General features: G+C 39.8%; 2 protein-coding genes across 7 annotated transcripts in view; both read left to right on the top strand.

Moving 5' to 3' along the window:
* The window catches only part of nlrx1 (NLR family member X1), a 125,914-nt gene extending 111,609 nt beyond the window's left edge, over window positions 1–14,305 (top strand). For all 4 annotated transcript variants that reach the window (XM_033631404.2, XM_078166820.1, XM_078166818.1 and 1 more), the window contains 2 exons: window positions 11,238–11,442; window positions 12,570–14,305. In XM_033631404.2, coding sequence (XP_033487295.2) covers window positions 11,238–11,442; window positions 12,570–12,710 — 346 coding nt within the window. In that variant the 3' untranslated portion in view covers window positions 12,711–14,305. The remainder of the gene's footprint in view (window positions 1–11,237; window positions 11,443–12,569) is intronic.
* A 3,412-nt stretch (window positions 14,306–17,717) lies between these two features.
* LOC117259941 (uncharacterized) lies at window positions 17,718–24,725 on the top strand. 3 transcript variants are annotated; one of them, XM_033631756.2, is made up of 11 exons: window positions 17,718–21,954; window positions 22,037–22,130; window positions 22,198–22,423; window positions 22,512–22,749; window positions 22,830–22,944; window positions 23,053–23,124; window positions 23,223–23,389; window positions 23,510–23,764; window positions 23,846–24,169; window positions 24,261–24,353; window positions 24,435–24,725. In XM_033631756.2, the coding sequence occupies exons 5-11, from the start codon at window positions 22,851–22,853 to the stop codon at window positions 24,564–24,566; spliced, it is 1,137 nt and encodes a 378-aa protein (XP_033487647.1). In that variant the 5' UTR covers window positions 17,718–21,954; window positions 22,037–22,130; window positions 22,198–22,423; window positions 22,512–22,749; window positions 22,830–22,850; the 3' UTR covers window positions 24,567–24,725. The 3 variants fall into 3 exon arrangements, with proteins under 3 accessions (XP_033487647.1, XP_078022951.1, XP_078022949.1); XM_078166825.1 differs by having other exon boundaries at window positions 22,512–22,689; XM_078166823.1 differs by having other exon boundaries at window positions 22,512–22,944.
* Window positions 24,726–25,553: the final 828 nt, after the last annotated feature.

The following is a 25,553-nucleotide window of genomic DNA, read 5'->3' on the forward strand; positions in this document are numbered from 1 at the left end:
ATATATATTTCTGCATCACATTATCACATGCCTTTGACTTTGTTATGATGTTAGAGCAGGGGAAAAAAAGGTGAAAAAGGGAGAAACTTAAACAGAGCTGGCAGACCCCCATGACTCAACATGTAACCCTGGTGACTCTGTTGTTACAGAGGAACCTGAGCAAAAATGTATTCTTTAAGTTTCATTTTACCCTTAGAAAAGGCATTAAAACAGACCCTATATGCAGTAATTTGTAAATGATTTTATTTTTATTATCAAAATAATAACATCAGATAAAAAGTATTAAATAGTTGTGGCAACACTTGAAATATAAACAAGAAAGGTGGATTCAGGGAAGCACTTAAATTACACACAAGGAAATCAATATTTAAATTCAATAATTTACAGACTTTAGATGACCTAATGAGTCTTCCCCCATAATCCCCAGCCCAAAGGACCTGGCATCCCAGTATCAGAGAATTTCAAAGGGGGAAGTGGTTGCCTTACACGACTCTCACTTCAGCCAAGGGGCGGTTGGAGACCAAAGCAGTGACCAGCTGGATCAGGAAAACTCGTGGCGTGTCAAACACAGAACGGGATGGACACCTGAATGGAAAGAATTGCACGCTATTAGTGTTGCAGATAAAACACTGCTGTGTTTATATTTATATTTCTATCTATTGTATATTATTTATACATTTTTTTGTAGTTTTTCTTTTTTTACATGTGCTAAAAATAAAGTTCATTTGACAAAAGACTTACTTGTCATTTCTATATGTGTTTTTATATATATACATATATATATATATATATATATATATATATATATATATATATATACAGTACAGGCCAAAAGTTTGGACACACCTTCTCATTCAATGCATTTTCTTTATTTTCATGACTATTTACATTGTAGATTCTCACTGAAGGCATCAAAACTATGAATGAACACATGTGGAGTTATGTACTTAACAAAAAAAGGTGAAATAACTGAAAACATGTTTTATATTCTAGTTTCTTCAAAATAGCCACCCTTTGCTCTGATTACTGCTTTGCACACTCTTGGCATTCTCTCCATGAGCTTCAAGAGGTAGTCACCTGAAATGGTTTCCACTTCACAGGTGTGCCTTATCAGGGTTAATTAGTGGAATTTCTTGCTTTATCAATGGGGTTGGGACCATCAGTTGTGTTGTGCAGAAGTCAGGTTAATACACAGCCGACAGCCCTATTGGACAACTGTTAAAATTCATATTATGGCAAGAACCAATCAGCTAACTAAAGAAAAACGAGTGGCCATCATTACTTTAAGAAATGAAGGTCAGTCAGTCCGGAAAATTGCAAATACTTTAAATGTGTCCCCAAGTGGAGTCGCAAAAACCATCAAGCGCTACAACGAAACTGGCACACATGAGGACCGACCCAGGAAAGGAAGACCAAGAGTCACCTCTGTTTCTGAGGATAAGTTCATCCGAGTCACCAGCCTCAGAAAAAGCAAGTTAACAGCAGCTCAGATCAGAGACCAGATGAATGCCACACACAGTTCTAGCAGCAGACCCATCTCTAGAACAACTGTTAAGAGGAGACTGCGCGAATCAGGCCTTCATGGTCAAATAGCTGCTAGGAAACCACTGCTAAGGAGAGGCAACAAGCAGAAGAGATTTGTTTGGGCCAAGAAACACAAGGAATGGACATTAGACCAGTGGAAATCTGTGCTTTGGTCTGATGAGTCCAAATTTGAGATCTTTGGTTCCAACCGCCGTGTCTTTGTGAGACGCAGAAAAGGTGAACGGATGGATTCCACATGCCTGGTTCCCACTGTGAAGCATGGAGGAGGAGGTGTGATGGTGTGGGGGTGTTTTGCTGGTGACACTGTTGGGGATTTATTCAAAATTGAAGGCACACTGAACCAGCATGGCTACCACAGCATCCTGCAGCGACATGCCATCCCATCCGGTTTGCGTTTAGGTGGACCATCATTTATTTTTCAACAGGACAATGACCCCAAACACACCTCCAGGCTGTGTAAGGGCTATTTGACCAAGAAGGAGAGTGATGGAGTGCTGCGGCAGATGACCTGGCCTCCACAGTCACCGGACCTGAACCCAATCGAGATGGTTTGGGGTGAGCTGGACCGCAGAGTGAAGGCAAAGGGGCCAACAAGTGCTAAACACCTCTGGGAACTCCTTCAAGACTGTTGGAAAACCATTTCAGGTGACTACCTCTTGAAGCTCATGGAGAGAATGCCAAGAGTGTGCAAAGCAGTAATCAGAGCAAAGGGTGGCTATTTTGAAGAAACTAGAATATAAAACATGTTTTCAGTTATTTCACCTTTTTTTGTTAAGTACATAACTCCACATGTGTTCATTCATAGTTTTGATGCCTTCAGTGAGAATCTACAATGTAAATAGTCATGAAAATAAAGAAAACGCATTGAATGAGAAGGTGTGTCCAAACTTTTGGCCTGTACTGTATATGTATGTACATATATATATATATATATATATATATATATATATATATGTGTATATATATATATGTGTATATATATATATATATATATATATGTATATAATGAATCTTTAGTGTTCAGAATTGAGTTTACACATTACATTATATTCTCATTATATGTCATAAAAACACTTTTCTTCAGTTCTGTGCTGTTAGTATCCATAGTCATACCTGTAAATGTTAGATGTTCTGTGGGGTGTACGGATTCAAACAGTCGGGCTCCAGACCTGGATGGTGTATCATATATGTAGGATGAACTGGAACCTGGTACATTACCCCAAAACCTAATGGGTAAAAAAGACACAAGTCATACTGTTTTATAAATATTTATAAAAATGTTAGAATATAAATTGCAAATAAAGACTCAGGAGACAACATCACTGCATAGAACAAATACTGATCCAGGGAGCAACGTGTTTTACTATGAAACTTTGCTTACATATAAATGCTGTGGAAAAACTGATACATTGGTACATTGTACATATTGTAGATTACAAACACAAGGTGAAGATGATTATAAAATGCAGCTACATTTTAGTAGAATGGTTTCAGTAAACATTACAGCTAAGACATCTGAAGGTACCAGTTATTTCTATTAATTTGTTTTTGTATAATACAAAAAGCTGTCATCTCAGTCTGCTGTGGTAGAATTGATGAATTCATGGGTTAAATCTTTTGTGTTTTTAACGAGGAATGTGTTATAAGCAGAATTTATTTTGGCATACCCAACACAAGCTCCATTAGTCTGATCGATAAGGCTGTTTAGATTAAAAATGAGTTTTTCTTTACACTATGTCATATAACAGCTGAGTGCTGCTGTTGGTGTTTCCACGTTATGTTGTAACTGACTATATTGTTAGAAACCTTTTGTACTCTGCAGCAGACCTTTTCAACTTCATTCAGTCAGAGGACAGACATAGAGTTGTTCCCATAACGTCAGATAAGTCACAGTTATCATGTTACAGCTGAAATACAAGACGGCTATAAAATAAAAACTTACCACTGAGGAGAAACGTCCTGCTCCAGTGTTTGTTTCGCAGCTGTCTGTCAATTTGTGCTTCTTCACTCAAATTGAGCTGCCATAGTTAACTTTAGCTTTAGCCTCAGCGGTGTCGCTTACGCCAGTCACAGATAAGGTAAGTGGCATGACATTTCCGATTCACGTTCTAAGCGTTGCACCAATCACAATAGACTGACTGAGCTGACCAATCAGAGCATACTGTGCTGCTGGGGAGGGGGTAGCCTTGCGTCACCAGGCTCTTCACGTACGGGGAAGAGCCTGGTTTCCATTCACTCTGAATTTTGTCAAGGCGGAGCCAAGATGGCACTCTGAGTGGACATGTTTCTTGCAGCGGAGGTTTGGCAAAGGCAATTCTCACAAAATTCTACACTTTTAACAACAATTTGCACAGCAAACGACTACTCCAAGTTTCCCCAAGAACTTAATTTATGTTACATCGACAATAATTTGTTTCTGACAAGTTCTCAACTTCTAAAGTAAGTCTGCCTTCTAACTCAGAGCTAACATCAAGCTAGCTAAGTTGATGGCTACGCAAGAGCTACAAAAGATTCTGGAAGATATGGAAATACAAACCGCAAGCGACAAGAGAACAATACATGAAATGCATTGTTATGACTGCAATGCTGAAGATGGCGGAGTTTGTTACTTCCTCCAAAACACACCCACTAAAACTCAACCTGCCAAAAAGTTGAAAAATACCTCATCACCTACGGAACCTTCACTGATTGAAGTACAAAATACCATCATAGAGATTCTCTCTGGAAAAATCAATGAAAGAGCAGATCAACTCGAGAGCATGGTCAAGAAAAACTCGGCTGAAATCGAAAATGTGAGTGAGGCCCTTAATTCAATCCATAATGATGTGATAGACTTGAGAAAGGAAAGTGACAAGTTGAAAACTGAAAATGCTGAGCTAAAGAAAAAGATGACAACAATGGAAGAAAGGATTATTGAGCAAGAGAGATACAGCCGGAGATCGTGTCTTTGCCTTTATGGTGTTGCTGAGAATCCTGCCGAGAATGTTAAGCTCAAAGCCAGAGAAATCTGCAAAGCAGTAGTCTCAGAGAAGGATAAACATGAGGTGGCAACTGTGTTGGACGTCGCAGAGATGTGCGACCACGTCCGATAATCATAAGATTTGTGTCGAGAACATCGAGGGACCTGACATGGAAGTCTGCGAAACAGAACGACTTCTTGAAAAGTAAAGGATACAGCTTCAAGGAGGACCTCACTGCCAGTGACAGAGAAGCCAGAAGCTGCCTGTCGCCAGCAGTGGAGAAGGCAAGAAAAGAGGGCAAGTCTGCATACTTCAGTGGAGCCAGAGCGTTTATTGAGGGGAAAGAACTGCATCCTGATGGAAAAGGAAAGTGAAAATAGCTTAAATTCACAACGATCTCAATGTTGTTTACATGAACATTTGACTATTATTTGATAAATCAACATCATTTAAGGTGTCGATGAGGTTACATGTGAAATTGAAATAGCTTTTTTTCATTAAAATCTCTTGTTTTACAACAGTGAATGCAAACTTGTTCAATAAGGTTTGCTGTGCTGTTGTTAATTCAACATGTTAAATATGCAAGAACCCTATAGCCTTTCGTAAACGTTAAACTCAGTCTAAAAAGAGTGAAATTTTTCTTTTTTTCCTTGCTCTAATGTCTCTTTCCGTGTTTTCTATAAATGCCAGGGGAATACGAGACCTATTTAAAAGAAAAGCCATTTATTTATATTGCAGAGGTAAAGGTGCTGATTTTCATTTTGTACAGGAAACTCATGCTTGTCCAGCAGATGAGTCTTTTTGGAAAAATCAATGGGGTAATGAAATGTGGTTTTCCAATGGAAATAATCGGTCAGCAGGGGTCGCCATATTAAAGGACAAATTCAAAGGCCAGATATTACACAGTGAAACTGATATGTCAGGGAGATGGATCATTTTAGTTGTTGATATGAATCAAAGTCAATTTATTTTGATTAATATTTATGCTACCAACAATAAGACCACCAATTTAGCATTGTTTCAAAGTATTGAATCAAAAATATATCATCTTTACTCAACTTATCCACTTGCTAAAGTAATATGGGGAGGTGATTTTAATACTGTTTTTGATGAAATTATGGATTGATGGCCTCCAAAAAATTCAACTACTAACTGTGAACTGGAAAATATTTGTTTAAGGATGAATTTAATCGATATTTGGAGACAGAAAAACCCACAGAACAACATGTATACTTGGAGTAATAAGAATATGTCTTTACTATCACGCACAGACTTCTGGCTTATCTCTAAGGATCTTGTCCCTATGGTTGGAGATATCTTGATAGAACCAGCAATTCTAACAGACCATAGAGGGATCTTCATCAAAATCATTCTAGAGAATTCATGCACAGCGAAAAACAACACAGGCTATTGGAAATTTAATAACTTGTTATTGAAGAATGTAGACCTCATAGTGGAAAATAATATTATTATTGACAAGTACTGGAATAAAGTGTGTATTACTGGTTCTTATGGATACATTTGGGAACTAATGAAATATGATATTTGAAGAGCTGCACTTAAAAAAGGTAAATTCATGGCAAATTGGAAAAAAACAGAAAGAAATTGAGATTATCAGAGATATTTTGAATCTGCAAACAAAAAACTGTAATGATTTAACTAATGAAGAGATGATGAATTTGAATAAGTTGCAAAGCCAATTAGAGAATATTTATGAAGAGAAAACTAGAAGTGCTTTTATTAGATCAAGATGCAAATGGCTTGAGCAAGGTAAGAAAAATACTAGATATTTTTAGAAATGCAGAATTTGCAGCAGTAAGTAAATTGATTATCAATGGCACAATCCATTGATCCTAAAATCTCTCAACATGTAGCTCAGCTTTATCAAAATTTATATTCTTCAACCTTTACACCCTCCCATATTGAACCATTTTTAGACAATATTTCAGCAGATTCAAGAAAAATAAATGATGATCTTAGAGTCTCATCTGAAGAGGAGATATCGTTGGCTGAAATTAATGAATGTATTAAATCCCTTAAAGAAAACAAATCTCCTGGTAGTGACGGTTTGACAGGGGAATTTTATAAGACTTTCAATCTTAAACTTGCTCCTTTCCTACTAGCCATGTTTAAAGCTCCCTCCTACATTAAGGCAAGGAGTAATCACATTAATTCCCAAACCAAAAAAAGACAGATTACACATAGCAAATTGGAGGCCTATCAGTCTGCTGAACAATGATGCAAAATTATTTGCTTTAATTTTTGCTAGGAGGTTAAAACATGGATTAGATCAAATAATAGATATAGAGCAATCTGGTTTTATACAAAAAAGACATATTAGCAAAACATTCGACTAATACTGGATATGATAGATTATCGTGATTTAATACCAGATGACAGTTAAATCTTATTTATGATTTCTACAAAGCCATCTCTTTTTTTGGCTTTGGAGAATATTTCTGTAATGCAATTCAAACTCTATGTAAGAACTCTTCCAGCTCTGTAAAACTGAAATGTGGCACATCAAGTCAGTTTGACATTCATCGTGGTATTAGACAGGGTTGTCCAGTATCTCCTTTTTTTTGTTTATATTAGTAACCAATGGCCACTCAGATTAAAAAAAAATCAGCCTTTATGGGTATAAATGCAGTAGGCAAGAACTTCAAATTATGTCAACTGGCAGATGATACTGCAATTTTTCTTAAAGATCAGAATCAAATTGTAGAAGCTGTGGCTTGTATAAATGCATTTTCTGATGTTTCTGGTTTAAAGATTAACTTGGATAAATCTGTCTTATTTCCAATTAAAAGTTGTAATTTGTCAAGCTGTTATGGGATTCCAATTAAAGAAAAGGTAACCTACCTAGGGGTTGTTATCTGCAATGATGCGGAACAGTGAAGTAAAGCCAATTTTGATCCCATTATTGAAAAAACAAAATTAAAATTGAACTCATGGTTAATGAGAGATATATCCTCATTTGGAAGGGTCTTGCTATCAAAAACAGAAGGTATATCTAGATCTGTCTATGTATCATTATCACTTAATGTCCCAACAAATGTTATTAAACAACTGGATAAGATACTACATTTGGAGGAAAAAACCCATTATCTCAGAAAAGAAACAATCAAACGTAGTAGGGAACAAGGTGGTCTTGAGGTCTTGGACTTTAGTTTATTAAATAATACATTTAAAGTTAAATGGCTTATTAAATTCCTAAAGAATCCTGACAGTATATGGTATGCTTTCCCATCATATTTATTTAATTCGATTGGTGGCATTGATTTTTTATTAAAATGCAATTTCCCCATTGATAAAATCCCAGTTAGTTTAGCTAATTTTCACAAACAAGCTCTCTTAGCGCGGTTGTTACATGCCAGGCAGGGGCCAAGTGCAGTTGTGTTTGTGTGTGTGTTTTTCCCTCCTGGTCTTCTCTCTCTCTCTCCTCCTCTCTGCTCTCCAGGTGCCATCAACCTGATTGGCCTGCACCTGTAGAGTGTGGGGAGTTGCAGACTGGCCAATCACATCCAGAGCTCTTGCATAAAAGGACCATGCCTGCAGTGATCACTCTCTTCTCCTCTGCCTGCTAGAGCTGCTGCACATGTTGAGTGAACTTGGATGCAGGGTTGGTGCCACCTCTGTATTTATTTTGGTTAAGCTTCTTTTATAGATAAGAGAGTCAGGTTTTTGTTTGAGTTTTGTTTAAAGTTCAGACTCAGTTTAGGTCCAGTTTTATTGTAACTCTTTCTGTTTATTTGGCACAACCACCTTGTCCCACCCTCCTCCACAATTGTGATCTTTTGTTAGTAGATTTAATTATCCAATAAACCATTTTCTTTGTGTATACACCCGCTCTGACTCCATCTTATTTTTTGATTGTCGTGTTGATGTCTCCTTTCTACCTTGCCATCAAGGGAGACGTAACAGTGGTTATTAGTTTATAAGCACAACTTCAGTCCTCATCGGTACTATATTTAGAATAACAAGGATATTCTACACAAAAGAAAATCCCTGTTTTATCGCTCATGGTATGACAATGAAATTTTGCTTGTATGCCAGTTATTAAATAAGAATGGTGTGTTAATGTCATATTCAGAATTTATTCAGAAATTCAAGATAACAATCACACCTAAAGAATATGCCATTATCTTCAATGCAATTCCTGCCGGTTCACTTCTGTTTTTAAAGAACTGTAACCTAACATTTAGTTCTAGGCAGACTTTTATTGGAGATATCAATATTCAAGATAAACCTTGCAGTAACAGACACATTAGAAACGCATTGAACTATACTGTAGCCCCTGCAGCGAAAGTCTTCTGGTCGTCTATCATGAGCAATTTACAGTGGGAAAAAAGCCTGTAATGTTTTAAATAAATATTGCATTAGTAATAAAGTGAAAGAAGTATCTTACGAAGTGTTACACTGAATTTATCCCGCTAAGGAGGTCTTGGAGAGATTTAAGTTAAACATAGACTATTCTTGTACTTTCTGTAATGTTGACAAATAAACAATATTTCATCTGTTTCATCATTGTCACCATTCAAAGAAGTTTTGGAATGATATGCAAGACTTTGTAAATGAGAAAATGAATACTACTGTAAATCTTACTGTGTTTGATGTGATGCTATATTTTATTTTCAGTAGGATGGACAACAACACTGCCTACATAATACAACTTCTAATTCTTGGGAAGTTTCATATACACAAATCAAAATGGTCTGGCTCTAAACCCTGCTTTCGTCGTTTCATTGTTGAACTCCAGCAGTTCGGCACAACACTTGAATGTGTTAACAACAACAAAGCTGCAAAGACACTCAACCTGTTAAAGACTGCATTTAATTTGAGTTTTGAAAGGTCTGGCAGTGAACTCTAGTACCCCTGGTCTGTTCAGTGTTCAGTGATTTTCTGCCATATGTTTGTTAAACCTCATATTTGCAAATAAAATATTGTGGGGGAAAAAAAAAACAACAAAACTCTGAATTTTGTCTGGATTCTGGTTCCGGTCTAGAGAGCGGATCCGGAATTCACCAAATTCACCAGTAAAAGTGTTCACCCAAGTAAAACTTTAAATTCTGGCACACCATCGATTTACAATAAAAGAAAAAGGTTAACTTAATGGCTTGGGGCTTTTCTTGTAAATTATATTCTTGCCCAGTTTCACCGCATTTTTATTAGCTTGGTGCTTTTATTTTGACGGAAAGGCGCATCCATCAAATTCCGGATCCTGTCTCTCTCGCCCTCGTTCCGGTTCCTTACCAAAACGGCCACTAAACGGCCCCAGACTAGGGAGGAGGTTTGAGAAAGAGCCTTGTGCTAATAAAAAAAAAAAAACAAAAGCAAAGATATAATGTATTTTTAGAGCATTTATTGTGCAGAATGCAGATCTCAAAACTCAAAATTAAAACCCAGTACTCTATGGTGCAAAATGTCCCCTGGGATCTATATCAAAAGGTAATTTCCTTCTTTTAGCAAAATCCTAAATGACTGAGTTGTGTTTTTTCCACCTGAACCTTTATGCTCTGCCATTTCTCCTCTAATCATCACACTGTAACCTGTGACAGGCTGCTATGATACCACAACTATCACACACTCACATATGGAGTTTTTTGTGGAGCCCCTAGCGTCACATAGGTTTACATTACCAAAGGTTTATGACAAACTCTCTTGCCGAAAACCAACTCCCGTGTGCGCACAGCGAGAGAGGAGAGGGAGAGACGCTGTGCTGCTGCCAGAGGAGACACTGAATGAGTTCCCTCTGAGCGGTAAGTCGCTAAAAGAGTCTGAGAAGTCCGGGGCTGTTCATAAGACATTAACTCACTCACTCACAAGTTCTCCAGCAACACATGTTGCACGTGCTACGCTAAATCACGGACGTGAACCAGCTCCTCTTGCTCCGCTGTCTCTGTGCTCGCAGCCATTTTCACACTGAGGTAGGTGCGATGACGTCATCGACGATAGGACGGTAGAGCGCAAATCTCTATCGTGGGCCAAATTTATGTCATTTCTACCGTCTACCGCATATACCGTGCAGCCCTACACGCAATCAACTCACTGCAATTGCACTGGTACAGTAGATAACAATGGACAACACACAAGATAATAAGGCAGCAGCAGAACCCCCATAAATTCAGGCACGTTCAAAGGACAGACTAATAACCTCAGTTAATAATACTAGCTGTATGTCTACCCAAACACGAAAATCTGAAATCAAACACCACACAACTTCATCCTAAAGGCTTAGCCTACTTCCACCATTAACCATAGGCGCCCCCTCTTGGACAGAATACAGCACAACCAAATTATGACAACAGAAACATAAATCTTACACCAACCACAATGCATATTACAATAGCTTCACCAAAACATGAAAAGAGCACTGCACATTTCAATAGCTCTATCAAAGCACTAGTTACAACAGAAACAAGAAGGACCCTATGTGTTATAAGCCATAATAAATGTTACAGCAGCCACAATGCATATTACAATAGCTTCACCAAAACATGACAAGAGCACTGCACAGCTAGAGTATAAAAATAAATATGTGTCTCTCAGTGTCTTCTTTTAAATCTCCTCTTAAGACTCACATTTACTCACAATTAACAATGGCAAACCAACACAGGGGCACTGAATATGAATACTGAAGAGAAACTCAGTATACAGTCTGCTAGCTGTTTCACATGTAATCCATTCTTACTAGGTTTCTTTGTTGATGTAGTGTCCTGTGTCTCTCTGTAGCTTGTATCTGAACCCTCTCAGTGATGTGGGAAAGCAGTCCCTGTATGTCCGAGGTGTACCCAAGAGCCACAGCGGTCGGCGGGTTAAGGTCCTGGCTTCAGTCACTGAGGGCTCAGACATCTCAGAGGACTGGCACCCCATCCTCAGTGTGATACGGGAGAATGCCTCATCCTGGGACCGTGAACGTGTCAAGCAGCAGCTTAAGGTACAATAGACTACGTGGGCTAATAAGAAAAAAAACTCAGAATGGCAGAGAGAGGAAAGCCCAAAACACACTCAGTGTGACACACTAAGGGAGCTTTCACACCTAACCTGTTTGGTTCGGTTTAAACAAACTCATTTCCATTTGCCCGGTTAGTCTGGTTTGTTTGGGCTGCAAATTAAACCCTGGTGCAAACCAAACAACAGTACTGAGACCACCTGAAAAGGTGGATCTTGGTCGGTTTCCACGTAGACTCTGGTGTGGTTTGTTTGTATCCTGGAAGCAAATGAACCAGCCACAGGATATGCAGATATGTGATTTTAGCATAATTTCAAAAGTTAAACAACTAATAAAACCATCCGCTGATTATAAAATTGATCTGTATTATGTATAAAGCCTATTTATGCATTTGGTAACCATGGTAGCATAATTGCTATCAGTGCCGGTATTTTCCCTGATTTATAAGCATTAAAACTGCGGTGCCTGTATCTACCTCTGTGTACTTTGTCAGTTAATTTAGTCTGTTAACAAGTGTGTGACAGTGATCCCACAGGAATAAGCCCTGAATCATTACTGTCTTTACCCGGTAGTCATTATTTACAACATGCATTTGATTTGCAGTCCAATAATAGGCCCACTAATAATGCTTACACTTAGTTCGGCATATTTCTTCCTGAGCTCTTTCACCAAAGAATATAAATGTATACATCTGAAGCATTAAAGTGATGCATAAATTTCTGTCAGTAACTACATGGGTTCTGACGATGCACTGATGATGCAGAATAAAAAAATCACCATAACTGTCCAATCGCTGAGTGACTTGTCAATGTCTGTAACATCGTTTTTACTTTTTTTGGTTGAACCGATGAACCAAATTACCAGTGGAAAAGCGCCCTAAGTTACACAAGCATACATCAACTCAAATTACATGGCTAAATATAATAAATAATAATAAATAATAATATAATAATAAATATAATAAATAATGATAAAGTATCAAAAAAACATCACAAAGTGTTCCATTAATCATTCATTTAAAAGCAAAAAGAAGTATGAGAATTTTGGATGTGAAAATATTTTTACATCAGGTGAATTGTTGGGTGTGTGTCACCTAGTCTTTCTGTTTGCAGGTTTTCCTTAGGGATCTGGAGTGGGGGCGTCAGCAGCAGCAGAGCCTCTGGAAAAGGCTGCACTTTCGGAGGGTGGAGAAGGGCGTCCGGCAGACTCTACAGATGCTAGAGAAGAACACTTTACCTCCATCCATGGGATAAAGCCAATAACCAATAAACACCAAGAGGTGAAACACCAGTGAATGCCTATAGCAGTATATCAGGCTGGAATCTGAGTGTTTCCACACAGGAGAAAAATCTGCAGCTAGTCTAAACTGGAGGTACAGGAGATCTATCTTCATTATTATAAAAAAGATGACCTCATTCAGTGATATTTACAGAGCAGTTTAAAGAGACTCCCTGAATTAGTTTTAGCACTTCCTTAACTTGGACCTTTCAAAATGTCAGCAGAGAGCTGAAAATCATATACATCAAGGTTTTAACCAATTTTTGCTGCAATATGCATTTCAGTTCTGTGTGTTGTGATGGTCATGTGATGCTCCGGAACAAAGATGAGCAGCTTGACACCCATGCCCCTGTATGTATGAAAAATATAGTGACAGACCTCTGAATTGACCGCAGGTTACAATGAGGCAAACTACTGACACAATTCAGTGGATGTGCAGAAAAATTTAAGCTTTGTAGGACAAACTGGTGATTTAGTTTGATTTTATTTTTTTTGTTTGTTTTTGAGTTCGGAATGTAAAATGTTTAGAAATTAGATTTGTTGTCATAAGCCACGCCCACTTTAAGCACTCATTACCAAATTTTATGCATTGCCAGAAGCATGACTCTAGGACTGAATTTGTGATGCCCCCTAGTGGCAGAATATGCCAAGACTGCGCAGCCAAGCTCAGACCTAGCATCCAAACATGTGCACCAAGTTTGGTTACTGTCACTTAAAGGTCCAATGTGTCAGATTTAGGGGGATTTGGTGGTATCTATTGTTGACGATTGCAGATTGCAACCAGCTAAAACTTCTCCCAGTTAGAATTCCTCCAGTGTTCATTGTTCAGAAAGTTTTTACTGTGAGCCTAATTATTCACACAGGTGTCTTCCTTTCCGAACAAAACACTGAGTAAAGCACTTTAAAACAGTGTTTTTCCAACACAGCACATCACATAATGGCTGCTTGCTACAATGGCCAATGCAAAAATGCAAATGTCCCTCTCTAGAGCCAGTGTTTGGTTTGTCCATTCAGGACTACTGTAGAAACATGGTGGTGCATCATGGTGATCTCCATAAACTATGAGCTGCTCCCTGTGTAGATATAAACGTCTCATTTTAAGGTAACCAAAACACAAAGATTATTATTTTCAGGTGATTAGAGAATAAAGACAACACACTTATATTATATTCCATTTATGCTGATATATCCCCCTAAGTGCAACACACTGGACATTTAAGCCAATTATGATTTATCAGTATTTATGTAAAATTGACCTTAAAGTCAAGTCTGAAAATGTATAAGTTATTACTGATTGACATGTAAATTTCCTTGATAAATTAAGATCACCGAAGTCTGTAGATGATCATGGCAAATTTTCACGATAATTGGCCCAAAGGTTTCTGACGAGTTTTCGAAAACAGGATTTTGATAATATTGAGGAAAAAAGTCATAAAACTAGATTTTTTTGAGGAGACCATTTGAGCAAAGATGCAGATGAACTGAGAGATTTACATGATGAAAGAATTTTGATTAGACCAAACTGTTGTTCACAATAATTGCAAAAAAGTAAATTTGATCATTACAGTGCCACCTTGAGGTCAATGAGTATCATTTTATGTGCCTGAGACGTAGGTGGAATTTGCAGGACTTTTTTGCTGCATGAACACTTTTAGCAAAGAACAAGAACAATAGGGCTCTGCTTGAACCCCTAATGAACATTAATACATATTAAAGCTGCAAGCAGCATTGGGCGGGACCTCGGACCCTCGCTGTCGGCCTCCAGCTCACGTAGACAGTGTGAATTAGCCTATTCGTAGGAGTCGAAATGTCGATAAAACAAGCAGTGTCAACAGAACGCAAGGTCATTTTTGGCAATAAACCCATGACTTGGGAGTAGAACTTTGATGGCTTCTGAAAACCAAACTACTGACGAAGACATCAATCAATCAATCAATCAATCAATATAATACCGTTCTTAATAAACGTGTTGGTAGTCTTCTATTCAAAATTAAACAGAAATATTTTGAACTTGGAGATAAACCAGAGAAACTGTTAGCTAGCCAGCTTAGAGGTGAAAGGGCTAAACAGGCCATTCACAGGATAAAATCCAAATCAGGCAGACTCCTAACCAATCCGAGAGAGATAAATGCTTGCTTCAGGGACTTCTATAAGGAACTGTATTCTAGTAAAGGCCACTGAAGCAGATTTCTGTAACTTTTTTGCCAATTTAAATGTTCCCCAATTAGATAGTGCAGCGAGAGATGATATGGATGACCCAATCTCTAAAACTGACCTTTTGAGTGCTATTCGAGCCTTCCCCTCTGGAAAAACATCCGGTCCAGATGGCTTTGGCTGTGAATTTTATAAATCATTTCTTGACAAAATAGTTCCGCTCATGCTGAGAATGGTGAACGATTCTATGAGAAATAAGACGCTCCCCAGTTCATTATATGAAGCAAATATCTCCTTGCTTTTGAAAGTAGGAAGGGAAGAGTTTGATCCTGCAAGTTACCGACCTGTTGCTCTCTTAAACTGTGATCTGAAAATAATAACTAAAGTCTTGGCTACAAAATTAGGTAGGCATATTTCCACGATTGTACACCCTAATCAGACTGGACGGGTCGGTTTTCTTTTAGTAATGTCCGTTTGCTTTTAAATACAATATACTCAGTGCATGGGAAAAATACACAGGCTGCTGTTTTATCTCTTGACGCCCAGAAGGCATTCGATCAGATCAAATGGCCTTACATGCTGAAGACACTAAAACAATTTGGATTTGGGGAAAATTTAATTGAATGGGTGAAAATAATTTATCTTAAACCAGTATCCTCTATTCTCACTAATTCAGATAGATCCCAACCTTTTGAGTTGCAGCAGGGTGTAAGGCAGGGCGACCCTCTTTCTCCTCTTCTTTTTGATATTACTTTGGAACCACTTGCAATAGGTATAAGGGGTCACCCAGGTATTCATGGGGTAAAGTTTGGTAATGTTGAAAGCCTTGTTAATCTGTATGCTGATGATTTATTGATCTGTTTATCAGACCCAGTGGTGTCAGTTCCCACCCTCCTGAATTATATAAAATCATTTAGTAAATTGTCTGGGTATACAATTAACTGGGACAAATGTGAATTCATGCCATTGACAAATATGTGTCCTACTTTCTTGAAATCTTCACCATTTAAATTAGTTACTACCCATATTAATTATCGTGGCCTTGAGATCTCCAGAAACCCCAAACTTTTACTGAAATTGAATTTTTTGGATATGGTGGATAAACTAAAATCTAATATTAGGAACTGGAAGCTGCTCCCTCTCTCAATGATTGGCCATATCAATGCCGTTAAAATGGTTGCACTTCCCAGCTTCCTGTATCTTTTTCAAAACCTCCCTATTTATTTGCCATTATCTTTCTTTAAACAACTGGACTCAGTTGTCCTGTCATTTGTCTGGGCAGATAAACCCCCTCGCATTTCTAAAGCCCATCTGCAGAAGAATTTAAAAAGTGGGGGTCTCGGCCTCCCTGTTTTTAGGCATTATTACTGGGCTGCAAATGCGAGGGCTCTCATTTTCTGGCAGTGGGGCCCTCCTTAGGATGACTGTTCCTCTCCACTCTGGCTAAAGATTGAATCCATGTCTGTGTCACTAACCTTGCTCCCAGCGTTGCTCTTTTCAAATGTACAACTGTCTGACAAGTTATTTGGCTACAATTTCGTTCTTAGTAATTCTTTGAAGATATTGAATCAAATGAGAAAATTCCTTGGATTACCAAATGTTTTGGTAAATGCCCCAATAACAGGCAATCACTTGTTCAAACCAGGACTGACGGATGGGGTTTTTTTGGACTGGAGGGAGAGGGGCCTATGTTGCATTTCAGATTTTTACATAGATAACAATTTTGCTTCTTTCCCTCTGCTCCAGGCTAGATATCACCTTCCTCAGTCACATTTTTATCGATATTTACAGGTGAGACATTTTGTAAGGGAACACATTTCTGATTTCCCAATAAGACCACACAATTATAATTTTTATGATACATTTCTCTTACAACCAAACTCCAAACATTTGCTTTATCACTGCTTTTGAGACACCAGCGAGTACCAGTCACCTCAGGGAGGCATGGGCAAAAGAATTGGGAGTTCCACTGTCAGATGAATTATGGGAGGAGGGCCTGTCCAGTATACAGAAGTGCTCTATAAACTCTAGATATCGGTTAATTCAATTTGAAGTCACACATAGACTGCATTATTCCAAAACTAAACTTAATAGAATATTTGAATCAGTGTCTCCCATGTGTGATAGATGTGGCAGAGCCGAAGGTTCACTCTCACATTTATTCTGGCACTGCCCAGTACTGGACAACTTTTGGAGTGACATATTTAACTGGTTTTCTAAGCAATATAAAATAAACATTCAACCAGACTGTAACCTGGCAATCTTTGGCTCCTTTGAAAGGACATCGACCCTCCCTTCCCACTGTGAGCAGGCTCTCAAAACAGGCATGGTAGCAGCCAAGAAATTGATTTCACTCAACTGGAAGTCTCCATCATCCCCTTGCTTTAAGAGGTGTCTCAACGAAATGGTTTGTGTTTCTAGGATGGAACAGATTCGCCTTAGCAGAGGGAAGGCACCAAATTCTTATGAGAAAGTGTAGAAGCCATTTTTGGCTTTACTTGATGAGACCTAAATGACTAATGTATTAATCAGGCTGCTGTGTGTTTGTAAAAAAAAAAAAATTTTTTTTTTTCTGTACCGTCTAAGGTTTTGATCCTCCTCTCTGGGTTTTCTTCTTTTTTTTTCTTTTTTTTTTTTCTTTTTTGAGTGTGTGTTTGTTTTTTATTTTGTTTTGTTTTTTATTCATACCCCTGACGGTATCACGAGACAGGAAGCACAGGACTACTTTGGTTGCTATATATATCCTCATATAGCCTCTGTCTTTCTTTTTATTACTTCAATTACTTCATGTAACAATGTCAAAAAAAAAAAAAAGTTAAAAAAATTAAAATAAAATATTCCAAAAAAAAAATCAATCAATCAATATCACAAATCACAATTTGCCTCACAGGGCTTTACAGCATACAACATCCCTCTGTCCTCAGTCCCCAATGAGACAGAAGGGGAGACAGAGAGAGATGCAGGACAGACGGTAATGACAGTAGCTTACAACATTAATGAAAGTAATAATATTATAAGTATAATTCTGGCTATTGTGGTACAACATGTTCAAAGTATATATTAATATCTGATAGTATACAGATGTGACAATAATCATATGTGTATAATAACAGTAGAAGTATGACACAGACAGACACAGACACAGAGACACACACACACACACATACACAGACACACACACAGGCTTGTGTCTGTCAGAGTGAAGCCATTGTTATGCTAATTAATGACTGCATGCAGTTAGGTGACAGCCCAGGCACTTCAAGATGAGTTGACTAATGACTAATGATAACAGAATCAGCAGGAGGTATTTGACACCACAGCAGCAGCACAACCTCACACGTCACACTATCCAGGCACCACTGTGATAGAAGTTAACCTGCGAGACAGTGGAGCACAAAGGCTCTGGAGAAGAGGCCGAGTTAGTGACATGCAGTCTCCTGCTTCCCCAGTAGAGCAAACACACACTAAATAATAAGCAGTAAAATTACCCGTATTTTTCTCCTACTTGTCCATTATTGAGGTTTGCAAGCCATTGTTGCAAAGAAAATAAAATAAATGCTATGTTAGTGTTGATGTGGATGTGTGGGTTAGGGTTAGGGGTTAGGCAAAAGAGTTTGACCTCGAGATCTCGTATTTACATGTTTTTGCTATCAGGCATTCATTTAGGAAATTGTAGGAATGAGACACATGAGCTGGTCAATTTGGTCTATGTTATCCTGTCAGGTGTGTGTGACCACACACACACACACACACAGGCTTGTGTCTGTCAGAGTGAAGCTTTTGTTATGCTAATTAATGACAGCATGCAGCTGACAGAGAGACAGGATGACAACAAAATGGGTTGAAAGTTTCTCGAACTACTCCTTCCAGATCCCAAACCATGGGTCCGATCTTCAATCTGAAGGCATCACTACATAGATAAACTTGTTGTGAATGCAGAGATATATAGCTTTTATGTGTGTGGAGTCAAAAATGCGACCTTAGTTGCAAGTTTTAGATATGTTAGCCCTCATCTTTTCTTCCGAAGATCGTCATGAGTCTTTGTGTCCTACAACTTTGACAATTATAAAATCCAATCTGTTTGAGTAATGACAAAGTCCTTCACAAGTAATGTTCACCAGGGGTAGAGCTGTCATGTGTGCAAGTTTGAAGCAGTTATGATAAACGGTGTAGGAGCAAATATTTTTTGAGAGAGAGAATTTGTGAAAAACGTCGTCTTACATTGAAAGGGCAATAGCGCACTTCTTGTTGGATTTAGTCAGTGGTGCGAGCACATGATTTGTAGGTCTTGATGAGACGAACAAGCTAGTTTTGGTTTGGTCTTTCTACAGGATTCCTACTGGTCGCAGCGGGCATTTTAGTGTGTGTAGGTGGCACAAAAATCGTCATGAGGTTTTGTAACATGTCACCTTTGAAAGGCCATAAAATCCAAACCGTTCGAGTAATGAAAAAGTTGTACAGATGATTTGTTTCCCGGGGGTTGATCTGTCAGGGTTGCGAGTTTGAATCCAATATGATAAACGGTGTAGGAGGATTTGTTTTTTTAAGGATTTTGAAGAAAAAGCATTTTTGAGGCGAAATCTTACTTTGAAAGGGCAAACAGCTCATTTCCTGTTGGGGTTAGGTCAGGGGTGCAAGCGCGTTATTTGTAGGTCTTGATGAGACGAACAAGCCAGTTTTGGTTTGATCTTTCTATGTCATTCCTAAAAGCCACAGCAGCCATTTAGTTTCTATCCTCCCCATTCATGTTTGCAAGTGCGACACTTTGTGGGCCATCGCAATCTTAGGATTTAACGACTTTTCCCATTCACTTGAATTGGTGAGTCCCGAATTTCAAGATCTTGCAAATATGGCCCGAGTTAGACGCTAGGAATGGGTTAAGTTCACTAAGTGGCCACCAGGTGGTGCTATAGCACCAAAAGGGAGTCCATAAATACAAGTTTCGAAGCCGTAATTACAAGGACAGTTACATCCTTCTTGAGTAGCATGTCTGAGCGAGAGTCTGGGGCCCCAGAGCACAGCCTGGGCATGGGGAGCTTGCAAGAGACTGCTTAGGGACACGAAGCGCCCACCTGGTGGGTGCTGCCATAGCGCCAAAAGCGAGTCCATAAATACAAGTTTCGAAGCCGTGATTACAAGGACAGTTATATCCTTCTTGAGCAGCGGGTCTGAGCGAGAGTCTGGGGCCCCAGAGCACAGCCTGGGCATGGGGAGCTTGCAAGAGACTGCTTGGGGAGAAGTGCCCACCTGATGGGTGCTGCCATAACGCCAAAAGCAAGTCCATAAATACAAGTTTCGAAGCCGTAATTACAAGGACAGTTATATCCTTCTTGAGCAGCGGGTCTGAGCGAGAGTCTGGGGCCCCAGAGCACAGCCTGGGCATGGGGAGCTTGCAAGAGACTGCTTGGGGAGAAGTGCCCACCTGGTGGGTGCTGCCATAGTGCCAAAAGCAAGTCCATAAATACAAGTTTCGAAGCCGTAATTACAAGGACAGTTACATCCTTTCTTGAGTAGCAGGTCTGAGCAAAAGTCTGGGGCCCCAGAGCACAGCCTGGGCATGGGGAGCTTGCAAGAGACTGCTTGGGGACACGAAGTGCCCACCTGGTGGTGCCATACCACCAAAAGTGAGTCCATAAATACAAGTTTCGAAGCCGTTATTACAAGGACAGTTATATCCTTCTTGAGTAGCGGGTCTGAGCGAGAGTCTGGGGCCCCAGAGCACAGCCTGGGCGTGGGGAGCTTGCAAGAGACTGCTTGGGGACACGAAGTGCCCACCTGGTGGTGCCATAGCACCAAAAGTGAGTCTATAAATACAAGTTTCGAAGCCGTTATTACAAGGACAGTTATATCCTTCTTGAGTCGCGGGTCTGAGCGAGAGTCTGGGGCCCCAGAGCACAGCCTGGGCATGGGGAGCTTGCAAGAGACTGCTTGGGGACACGAAGTGCCCACCTGGTGGGTGCTGCCATAGCGCCAAAAGCAAGTCCATAAATACAAGTTTCGAAGCCGTAATTACAAGGACAGTTATATCCTTCTTGAGTAGTGGGTCTGAGCGAGAGTCTGGGGCCCCAGAGCACAGCCTGGGCGTGGGGAGCTTGCAAGAGACTGCTTGGGGACACAAAGTGCCCACCTGGTGGGTGCTGCCATAGCACCAAAAGCAAGTCCATAAATACAAGTTTCGAAGCCATAATTACAAGGACAGTTACATCTTTCTTGAGTAGTGGGTCTGAGCGAGAGTCTGGGGACCCAGAGCACAGCCTGCGAATGGGGAGCTTGCTGGAGACTGCTTGAGGTCTGTGGACAAAAGTCCATAAATACACGTTTCGAAGCCATAATAACAAGGACAGTTTTGTCCCCCCCAGAGCACCGCCTTGGGCTTTTTAGGGGCTGTGGGATAGAGCCTGGTAACCCCCAGGTGATACAGACTTGTAATGTTTAAAATCCACTTTAAAGGCCAGGTTTAAAAGGTTTTCAATCTGAAAGTTGACAAAAAGTCCCACCCATTTTGGGAATCCCCACCCCCCTTTACGACTGACTCCTTACCTTGGCCAATAAAAGAAGATCAAGTACTATATAAGCTCAGTATTTGACACCAATCTTCACAGAACACTGATGACGAGCAGACAACATTAAAAGATAGAAAGGCCGTAATTTCAAGGACAAGGACTCTTGGTAATGTATATTTTTTATTACTTAATAAAGTCAAGTTGTTTTAATTGTTATTTGAATAACTTAACAACTTTATTACTAAACTTTATTACTGAAGTATTATAAAGTAATAATTTCAACAACTTTATTCAGTTACAATAAAAGTTAAAAATAGAAGCAGACCTGTATGTTTAAGGCAAGCATTACCAGTTTTTGAAAGATTACAAGGCTGGATTCGTAATGAATTATCAATATAAGTTTGTTGTTTGGTTCTTTATTTTATGGACATGTGGCAGTGAACATGAGGAGATGTCCTGCATGCCGGGTAAACTATGCCAATGTCTCTGAACACCTTTGGTATGTCCATGGTGTCACCGACAAAGTAGAGAGGAGGGTCCTCATCTCAATGCAATCTGGACGGTAAGTAAAAGATTTTCAGAGAAACTACAGAGGTTCGTGATAACTGTACTGTGCTAACCATGTTCCGACAATGTTTGTTTAGATATGCAGGACCACTTTCCTGCCCTGAGGCACGTTGCAACAACAAGATGTTTGTCCGGCTTGACAGGCATCTAGCAAGTGTCCACAAAGTGATGGTATGTTTTTTTGCTCGCTAAGTACTTGCACACTTCCAAATGGCAATACTATGTTCTGTGTTAACAGGATGAGGGAAAAAAAGAAATGCTGAAAGGGGCGAGACACAGGGCAATCAAGGAGAGGTTGAAACTCATCCACCAAGAAAAGGACTACAGAAAAGATATAGCAGCACTCCAGCTTGTGGTGGGTGATCTCCAAAAGGAGGTTACAATGATGAAAAATTGAGGAGAATGCCACAAGAAACCCAAGAAAAAACGCACAGAAGCTGAAGCTGACAAGACAAAGGCTATTGGTTTGTCACCAAATTGTCAAGTTTTGTAATTCCTCTGTGTTGCCCTGGCATTGTCCTAACAATTGTCCTGTTTGTTTATTGTTTCTAGAGGATCTGCTGGAAAAATTCAAGGCAGTGCAGTTGGGCTCCAATCCTGGCTGGAAGGGCAAATCCAATGCCAGCCAACTTGTGACCCATGTCAGGCTCTTCCTCTCTTATATGTGGGGGAGAGAAGGCGTACCCTCACTGAGTCTGAGCTTCCTGAAGGACACAGAGAAAGTTATATTGTACGTTTTCTTGACGTCAAGAAATTTATATCATTCTACCGGGAGGAGAATTTCAAACAAGTAAGGGATTATCTTTCTCAGGGTCAGGCTCTGTCAAGAACATGTGTAAATAACTTTGGATGCGTCTTTTTCTTCCTCAGGTTCGTCTTTCACTGACCCAAATGCTCTCCCTTGAGAGGACCCTTCAGAGGGAGATCTCTGTCGTGGGCAAAGAGATTGTCACGCACCGTCAGGAAGTGCATTCTGAAAAGAGCAGTAAGTACACATTTTTCTATATATTCATTATTTTTACATTTTATGTTTAACTTGGCTATTCAGTGGTAATTATCACTGTGTAAAATGTACGACTCTTTTTAATTACAGAAAAGCTTCTGACAGTGGACCAGCTCTCCATGTTCAAGGAGTTTGCTGCCAAGGAAATCCCTAAGAGTCTCAGTAAGTAACTAAAAGTACAGGTTACAAGCAATAATTATAAGGTTTTTCAAAAGTCCATAAATACAGGTTTTAAGCCGTAATTATAATTTGTCTTTCAGACAAACTAAAGAAAGACCCCTTGAGGGACACCTACTTAAGGCAAAGTGTGGGTCTGCTGGCGGGCTACCTCTTCACCTTAAGTGGCCACCGAAAAGGTGTCCTTGTGTCCCTTCTTGAAAAGGAGGTCCTTAAATGTGAGAGAAGTGGTGACGACTACGTCATATATGTAAGTAAATGTTAACTTAACCAAGCATCAGGTGTATTTTTACATATTGCTTTTGTGGATTCATTTATCTTTATTCCATTATAGTTGTAATATGGTCCATCTTTTTATGTTGGACTCTAGGCCAAATCTCACAAGACTGCGGCCACATATGGTAGGGCCAAACTTGCCCTTACCAAAGCCGAGTACACCTGGCTAACAGACTTCGCAAAGCTGCGGCCCTTACTGCCAGGCTACAGCCCTGAGGTCCCCACATTTTTTTTTAACTCTGCTGGTGGGGAGCTGGAGAAAATGGGGGACATGGTGACAGACATCTGGCACAAGGCTGGTGTGCCGGATGTCACCATCACTCTGGTCAGATCAAGTCTGTCAACTCTGGTAAGTTCATGTGACACCTTTTTTACTTTTTGTCGGATTGGGGTTGGGGTAGGTGCTGACTTCTGCTTTCCCTTTCCCTAGGCCCAGAGACGTCTGGAACCTTCTCAAAGGAGCAAAGTCACCCATTCCATGTGCCACAGCACCTCAACCTCCGACAAATTTTACGTCGGAGAGGAGAGCGTGTCTGAGGCACATGCGACCCAAAGTATCTTAGACAAGGTAGTTTCTCCTCCCTCTCCCTTGCCTGCAGCTAAGCCCAAGGCAAAAAGAAAGTCAAAAAGGATGCGTATAGCATCCGGCAGTGACTCTGATGAGCCTGCGCCTCCACCTGCCACCACACCTCATCCTGCACCTCAGCCTGGACCTTCATCTGCCACCGTACCTGTGGAGAAACTCCCAGATGTGGTAAGCACTCTAGACTTACATATCCAGATATATGAGGGACACATCCATCATTTTTGCTTATTCCATTTAATTTTTCTCTTTTTAACAATAGGAAAGCAGGACATCAATCTGGACAGATGACCTAAAAAATGGCATCAGAAAAGCATTTGCCAATGCCTGGCAGGAGGTGATCACCAAGGACATGGTAAATATTGTGGTATTTACTATGAAAAATATGTCGTGGAAATTATTCATGTAATTAAGATGGATTGTGTTTGACCTTTAGATTGCTGACATTCTGAGCCAGGATGAGGAGCTTTTGAAGAAGTGTGCACTCCTTAATATGAAAATGAAAACCGTCTCCAAGTTGATTGCAGACCTCCAGACTGAAGACTCCAGGGAGACTGAAGACATTTGATGTTTTATATTTGTTATTTGTATTGTTATAAAAATGAATAAGTTGTTCATTATTTGAAAAAGCAATATATTTTGATAATGTTAAGTTATTTGTTGCTTGTTTTAAAGGGTGTTTTTTTTAATAATATTTTTGATAATAAATACTCTCAAATGTTCAAAATGAAATCTGTCGTTTCATTTCATTTAGTAAAAAGTAAATACAGAATATATAGGGGGAACATTTCTCTCTCTTAACATTACGGCTTTTCACAGAGGAGGTTTATGAGGCTTCTGCCCAACCTCCGAGTGTCAGTTTTCCTCCTTGTCCACACACCGCCAGACAACCAGTGGGAGAGGTTTGTTTCCTTTTAAATACGGCTTCGAAACTTGTATATACAAACTCCTCAGGTCAGAGTGATGGGCAAGTTCCCCAGAGGGTTAAGCCTAGGGGGTCTGAGTGAAAGGCAGCCGCCCTAGAACATAGCATGGGACTGTGGGGATTGGGGGAGGCTGCTTGGGGGCTTAGTGACAGAAGCCACAGTCCATAAATACAAGTTTCGAGGTCGTAATTATAACGACACAAACTGTCAACCTCTGGTTCTCTACATAGCTGACAGAGGGACTCAGAGATGGGTAGGGGCATCACAAACATCCCCTCTCCCTCTGGTTCTCGGGTGGTGTACTTTGGTCACCATGACTAAGTGCCGTGCATGAGCTAAAGTCCATAAATACAATTTCCAAAGCTGTAATTATAAGGACTTTTCTGTCCTTCTTGAGTAGCAGGTCTGACGAACAGTGTGGGGCCCCAGAGCACAGCCTGGGGATGGGGTCCTTGCAAGAGACTGATTGGGGGCTGTCGACTAAAGTCCATAAATACAAGATTCAAAGCCAGAATTATAAGGACCTGAGTGATGTGTACATGGAGTTACCCAGGAATGAAGCACTCTCTGTGGGATCAATGGCTCCACATTCACCCCCTCTATCCCTGGATCTTTACACAGGATTGGAG

This window comes from Epinephelus lanceolatus, chromosome 4, assembly GCF_041903045.1.
Source record: "Epinephelus lanceolatus isolate andai-2023 chromosome 4, ASM4190304v1, whole genome shotgun sequence".
NCBI classification, from domain to species: Eukaryota; Metazoa; Chordata; class Actinopteri; order Perciformes; family Serranidae; genus Epinephelus; species Epinephelus lanceolatus.

Bases quoted from the DNA above. Each gene is read 5' to 3' on its own strand.
- LOC117259941 (XM_078166823.1), top strand. From the start codon at position 22,809: ATGCGTCTTTTTCTTCCTCAGGTTCGTCTTTCACTGACCCAAATGCTC. The intron at 22,945-23,052 runs GTAAGTACACAT...TTTTAATTACAG, and splicing joins AGTGCATTCTGAAAAGAGCA to AAAAGCTTCTGACAGTGGAC. The intron at 23,390-23,509 runs GTAAGTAAATGT...GTTGGACTCTAG, and splicing joins GTGACGACTACGTCATATAT to GCCAAATCTCACAAGACTGC.